This window comes from Pygoscelis adeliae, unplaced genomic scaffold (assembly GCF_000699105.1).
Source record: "Pygoscelis adeliae isolate BGI_AS28 unplaced genomic scaffold, ASM69910v1 Scaffold358, whole genome shotgun sequence".
In the NCBI taxonomy this organism is placed as follows: Eukaryota; Metazoa; Chordata; class Aves; order Sphenisciformes; family Spheniscidae; genus Pygoscelis; species Pygoscelis adeliae.
The window spans coordinates 1,712,217-1,719,238 of record NW_008825429.1 but is presented as its reverse complement, the minus strand read 5'-3'; the positions used below and the strand labels follow the sequence as shown (position 1 = coordinate 1,719,238).

Below are 7,022 nucleotides of genomic sequence, written 5' to 3'. Positions count from 1 at the left end.
GGCTGGAGAGGAAGGAAATGGCTTCCTCTGCGTGACAGCAGCCAGCGAAGCTTGGAGTGGGTAAGCACCATTTTTACACCAGCCTTTCTGTGGCCTCCCAAGCATCATTCTTTAAACCACTAGAAATTTTTCCAGAGCAATCATGTAAGTGCAGTCCTTGTCTCCATGGACTTGCTGGCACAGGGGGTAGTTGCCTTTCCGTGAGATTTTTCATCATTCACAGAGGTGTACACACCATCAGAGCTCACAGTGTTTCACAACTTTACTACTTCCACCTACCACAGCTAAAGAAATATAGTTTATTTAGAGAAGCAAAATTAAAGATACAAATTTCCATCGGTGGGAGTGGACTGAATTTCTACTTACTGCTAGTATATTCAACAATTCAAGTTGGGATTGCTTAATCCAAGCCAGGATTTTTGCCAAGTACATGTGGAATCTATTTCATCAGAAAATTCATGGTCAGTTCTCTTCCTAAGTGGTTCCAACTATGCATGATGGGATCTCCGGGTATAATCACTTGAAACAGCATCTTCTTCCTTTTCTGTATCTCAGGGCAGTCTATCTTCTCCCATGTCTAGCTAATATGCCTTCTGTTACATGGTGGCTTTATACGTTTCCCTATTTTCAATTATTCTGAGGACCTTTTCTGTATCTGGGTTATCTAATCAGCAGCAATTAGTTGGATTTCTTTCCCTTGGAGCACTGCAATAACAGCCTGCAGAGACTGGAAGAAACTGCTTCTTGTATGAATCTGACTCATATTTGAATTGCTTCTCTGTGCTCTCTAGCCAAAAATTCAAATGTCAATAAATCAAGAAGCTAAATGAGTCCTGATATGTTTTGTTAGGCACAAACAAGGGCAAACTTTCCACAGGAAGAGTGAAGTTCTTACCTGTTTACTGGCAACCCTGGTTTCACCTGAAATTCCATACCACAACTGTACTTGCAGGGCTGTATTGGCACCTGGCCTCTCTAAGGAGAGTTGCATTAACTGTCTGGTGAGTTGGCAGGGAATAGGTGTCCAGCAGAATCATCTGATACTACAAGATTTTCTGCCTCAGGGCGATTCTGTTAATTTTGCCTAAATGTAAATTGATCTGACCACACTGAATAAAGAAATTCTGCCATTCTCTCTGTGTCTCTATTCTGTCTATCCCTGAGCCCATTTCAGGAAAGTACCTAAGCGTGCTGGAAGCAGAAGGCTCCTTCTCGATTTCCACCCTGATGGGGCTGCAGGGACTTGTATGAAGAATGCAAGCCTCTCTGCTTCCAGCAACACACACATGCTCGCCAAAGAAGCAAAATTTCTGCCTATGTGCACACACCACACAGCTGTGCAGTGAGGGGGAGGTTCTTGGAGGCAATATCCAATCTGTTATATATTCATTCACAAATGCAGGCAATGGAAGTCTGGTGGGCTTTGAGACCTTCTGTACCAGACCTACTTTAAGGAAAAAACCCAAATGACCAAAGCTGCTTTTGCCAGATCCTGATGTTGAGCAATTAGGAACAGCTCAACAGCTCTCTGACAGCTCCTCTCAGGTGGGAACAGCCTAGGTTTGTTATTTCAGCGTGACAAACCCTCTCTGAATTGGGGCTGTTCAAATGCCCAGTATTCTGCCGGGAAAACATCACTTTACTCACATTTTAATATTCAGTCTCCTTACCTTGATCCACATGGTCTTAGGAGCATTAGCCCGGATGTTAGCATGATGCCACGAGAGGTATTCATCTACCTGGGCCCGTTTTTGTATGTCTGATGGGTACCAGTGGTCGGGAGTGTTGTACTTTCGACTCAGATACAGCAGAATGGCAGTGCTGCTCAGACATTAACAAGAGGCAAGAAAGGGGTCAGGGAGTTATGATGCAGAATACTTTTGCCTAAGCTCCCTCTCCTGCCCCTTCTGAACTTGCTGCTTCCACTAAAAAGCATTCAGATCAGGATTTCTGATGGAGTCTAGGGACCATATATAGGCATTTAATTCATGTTGACATCAGAGATGGCACTTAATCACCTTGGTTCCCATGAAAACTTTAACCTGCTGGAAAATCACAGCACTGTTATACGGTGCAGAGTACTGCTGGACAGTACTGGGGTAAACAAACAATAAAGCTCCATATTCATCTATCAGCAATGTTAACCCCACTTGTTCCTCGACTGTTCTGACCCATCTCTCTGAGACCTGTGCATGTTTATGTGCTTGTGTACTAAATGAAACTCTCTAATGCGTTATATTGCCTTTTCATCAGATCTCTCTCTAGCCTGCAGCTTCCGCTGAAGTCAGTGGAAGTCCCAGCAAGGACAGCCTACAGAATCTCTTTGTGTTTGTCCAGATGTTTATTCTTTCACTAATTGGCAGGAGAAGTCAGATGGAAAAATATCTTAGTCATCTGCAACAATATGTAGGCTGTTACTACAAAAAGAGATGCCACAGAAAATCCTGTGCTGACAAAACGGAAGAAAATGCAGACCCTCCTACTATGCTGATAGTATAGCAGAACTATAGTTCAATTATTTCAGTATTATGACACCATTAACCAGTCTCCATATTAATCTTATAATGTAAAACCTAAATTGTATCTCTGTAGGTGTTCACTTGGTCTTTATGACTAATTCAGATAAACAGATTTTCTTCCTAGGGTAAAAGAGATTTTTATAAGCTTTAAACATTTCCCAGAAATGTTTATAATCCCATTTTGAGGTAAGTGCATTCAGGGTAAGATCAAAAAGTTAAGTCAGCTCATTTGTTACATTCTGAAAGATAATTCAAACAGAAAATGGGAACAGAGCAAATGAGGTTATACTATTAAAAATAACCAACACGTTCATAAATTCTGTGATCCTTAATCATTCAGCGGGAATGACATCTCCTAAATGCTGCCCAGTATTGGTACCCAAGGAAGTCTAAGGACTGAGTTCTCACCATTCTGCTAGGGTGAAGTCTCCATCCTTTAGTGCCGGTACTTTCTTCAAGAGGCTGACTTTGCCAGCTCCTTCACTATTTGATGGCCCTAAGAACATGAACAGACAAGTCAGAGGTTAGAAGTGTATCTGCCAGTGAATGACAAATGAAATACCTGTAGCCAACCGGACAATCGGTGAACTGTGTTAGGTTTTCCCTATATGGTCATATTTCACAACTAAAAGGTAATGAAATTGAAGAGTCAGTGTAAAAGCTATCTGCAGAGGGCAGTGGGCTCAGGCCGGGCATGTGGCATGGAGCAGTTCACATTTCTATACAGGAATTCTATTACTGCTGGTACCAGTAATACTTGCAAAACTTAGTGAAAAATCACTCCATAGGAGGCATTTAGATACCACGCTGAAGGTGCTGCTATTGAAAACACTATTGCAGATAACCAGGAACAGCTAACTGACTTGAGAACAGCGTGTCCTATGGCTTCAGAGACAGCAGGGAAAAAGACAGAAGTTATGATGAAGACAACTGAGCAGCTAGAAGATACTTAATATTTGCCAAGGAAGCAGGGTCTGGAAAAGTTGAGTTTGCATGCAGAGCATCCTAAGGAGGGCAGATGGTTGCTACTCCTGCTCCTGTTCCCACAGGCAACACCAAAACAAAGTAATTTTCCTGCAGTTTGTAAATGTGGCTGACTAGCTAGGATGGAGTCATGATGGAAAGCAACTGAAAAGCCTTGTGCCCACAGAGATCACTGCGGTGGCTAATTAATCAAAGAGAACCCGGCTGGCTTATAGACAGATGGAGCAAAATCTTTTTCCTGTTTGTTTGTCTCTGAAGAGCAGAAGGAATTGAGCATTTACAAAGAAAGCAAATGCTGTCAACAGAGCTGATCCCTCGGCAGACACGCAGCTGAGGATGTTTTCAGAGTTTTTGCTGGGATAGGAAAAACATGAATGTCAGCAATATAACAGTAGACTCATGAAATAATTCATTCTGCCACAGCGGACATTCGCTAGGGGCAGGAAAGCTCACACACCTCTACCCTGCATTACTCCTGGCTCTGCATGTCAACCTACCTCTGTCAGGAAAACGCAGGAGGAAGACACCATCCCATAAAAGAGTTTAAACTCCAAACAGTCCCTTGGAGTTTGGAGGCATTAACAGCTGACTATCTAACCAGGTTTTCAGTTTCCCACTGCAGGCACTGGACTTGCCAGTCAGCAGTTAAATGCCAGGGAACTGTACAAAAGTCCAGGAACACCTGTGTAAGAAAAGGTGTGAGGAGTTTGTTTGCTTTGCTTGTTTTAAGTGTTCACTATAAGGAAACATGACATTCCAGGGTGCAAATCCTGATCAAATCAGCATGACCAGCAGGAGGTCCTGTACAAAAATCCATTTGTTAAAAAAAAATAAGGGCCATTAACTAACAGACAGTGATCTACATCCCCAAGAACTACTTGCCCCCATTCAGGAGGCAGTGGCAGTGTCTGCCTTCCTGGACAAAAGTGCAGCAGGAAATAGCCTCCAAGAAATAAAACCAGCCTTTGCACTGTCACGTTTATTTGCAGTTGGCTTTGGGAAGGGGTAGGAGAAAGGAAGGTTGCTGCATTTCAAATTACAGACTACTTTTCCAATATCAATTTCACATAAGGAGACAAATCAATCAGAGCAAACATTACCACCCTGTTCTCCTTTCTAGCTGACTAGCCTCTACCTTGTTTCTTTTTTGAGAAGTGCTTTTTTAAATTCTGGTGTAAGCAGCTTCATCAGACACTATGGTTCACATCCATCTGCTGTCTGAGAGGATTTAAACCCACATCTCCCATCTCACTGGGAAACGTCTCTGGCTACCTGCGGTGACGGTGGCCTCCAGCTTAGCTGGGTAAGAGGTTCTACATGCACAGCAGAACCAGAAGAAAGGGCTTCTTAAGAATAAGAGCCAGACAGGAAGTGCGAGTTAAGCCTATTAATTGAGAAACTTGAATATAAAAAAAACCTCCCCGAAAATCAAGCCAGCAGGAAAAGTACAAGGACAAGGTACCTTATGTCCCTGATTTATATCATTAAAAACAGAGAGGCAAATTTGTGTAAATCTACTGTCATGCAAGGAGTTGCTCTGGGAAGGTGCTTGGTCCTGTGCTTTTAGAAGGGCTCCAAAGGCCAGCGGTCATCACACACCCAGCTCTGGTGAGATCTGTGGAGTTCAGGTAGTCTTTGGAAAAATGCAGCAGAAAGTTGCAAGTCAATAATGCTTACAACTAATGAGCAGTCAATTCTCAGACCTAGCTGTCTGGTTGTTCTTCTGTCTGCGTTTATTATCCAAGGTAGTAGGCAACTGAGAAACAACAATATGAGAAGTAAGCAGTGGGTGAGGGCAGCCTGAATCAGATTTCAGCCTGCTGTCATCGTGCAGCAGTCCTAGCAGGAATACTGAACATTTTAGTCCCCCGATGAGACTAACATGTCATTACAAGAGGTTGGACAGTAGGTCAGTGTCTGTTACACAGACTGCACCGCAGCCCAGAGATGGCACCTTATGTGCTTTGGCTCATACACGGTCTTTGTGTACAGACATAAAAGACCTGTGCCAAGACTCTGCCACTGAGCTGCAGACTGCAGAAAGCCTTGGTGTGAACACTAACTCCAGGTCGCTTCATTAGGACCGATTGCTTATTGTATTAAATAGAGACCAATATTTGTATTTGCCATTTAGCAGAGTTTAAGCTTGTGCCTCTCTTCGAGCAAGCAGAGCTAACCTTTTTGTTTAGTGGTATTAAGCGGCCCATCTTTGTCATTCCTATCATGTTGACTTGGCTTACGGTGCTGTTTAACATCAGCTGCATCTGGTGTAATTAGTTCTTGATGTCCCCCAAGGATATATATACACACACACACTGTGTGTATTGCTGGGCTTTGAGGAATAACTTTAATAAGCAGAGTATACACTGTCAAAAAGCAGGGCAGGCTGCACACAGGAGGAATTCTTAAGTGTAAGTCATAGTGCAGGGAAGGAGATTTACCGGTGGGTAAAAAGAGCAGTGGACAAGATTTCAGAGAAGTAGAAAGGAGAAAAAAAATCAATTTGCCAATCATGTCCCTGCCTAATCATTTCCTCAGCCAAGGATTTCCAACTACTGTGCTTTGCCTTAGGCAAAAAAGTAACAATTTACTAGGAAAATACAATATGTAAATGGGCACTAGTCATCTTATACAGCTGGACAAGTCTGAACAGCTGACTGTTTCTGCTAAGTACACTGTTCCCAGGGCGCTCCTCGGCTGCCACTGTGACTAATTTGCTAGAAATGGCTGGAGGAACATTCCTTGGGGATCCACAAAAATAGATGCAGCATAGCCATGAGACCACTCTAGGAATGAGCTGCATGGTCGAGCCATTGTATTCAGGCCCCTCGGCAGAGCATGTACTTAAAATCACTCAGGTTACCTGAGGAGCTAGTCCTTCCCCCCCAATGGGCCAAGCAGAGCTTCCAGGGGCTGGGAGCAGATTCAGCTCTAGAGTGCAAGTCTTGGCAGGCTTGACCTGTTTCACCCTCCCCAGGCAGGATGGGACCCTGTCTTGAGAGGCCACCAGGGTGAGACCCCAGATAAGCCTCCTCTGAGCTCTGCATCTCTGCATCCCTCTCATAAAGGGTGATCTCCCACTTCCACTAGCTCCAGCATTTTGCTAGCTTCCAGCTTCCAAGTGTTTCCTCCTTCGGCTGAGACTGAGCCTCCCCAAACATGGGCTGACATTGCCTCAGCAGGGAGAGGACCCTCCACCGATCCGACATCTCCACTGATCTGGAACGGACCGAATTGACGTTCGCTGTGGGAACAGTCCAAATCGGCTCAATAGCTCGTCAGTTCCCAGAAAAGCAGCAGCTCAGGACAGAAGACTGAAAGGGAGCGGTGGGATGCTTGCTGTTCAGAGAGCCGAGCTGGAGGAGCGACGGCCGGGCAGAACTCGCTTCTGCTCCTCTGTCGGGGAGGCGAAGGGGCTCCCCTGGGGCCGTGAGAGCAAACCCCCCCCCCGCCCCGCCGCGGGCTGCGCGATCCGGGCCCGGAGCGGTGGGCCCTTCTGCCCAAAGGTCGCGGCGCTCG

General features: G+C 44.8%; 1 protein-coding gene across 1 annotated transcript in view; it reads right to left on the bottom strand.

Moving 5' to 3' along the window:
• LOC103922673 (glutathione S-transferase theta-1) overlaps positions 1 to 6,712 on the bottom strand; it is an 11,733-nt gene extending 5,021 nt beyond the window's left edge. The window contains exons 1-3 of the mRNA XM_009330850.1: positions 6,673 to 6,712; positions 2,928 to 3,015; positions 1,671 to 1,821 (exon numbers count right to left, since the gene is read on the bottom strand). Of these exons, the coding sequence (XP_009329125.1) occupies positions 1,671 to 1,821; positions 2,928 to 3,015; positions 6,673 to 6,712 (279 nt within the window). The remainder of the gene's footprint in view (positions 1 to 1,670; positions 1,822 to 2,927; positions 3,016 to 6,672) is intronic.
• Positions 6,713 to 7,022: the final 310 nt, after the last annotated feature.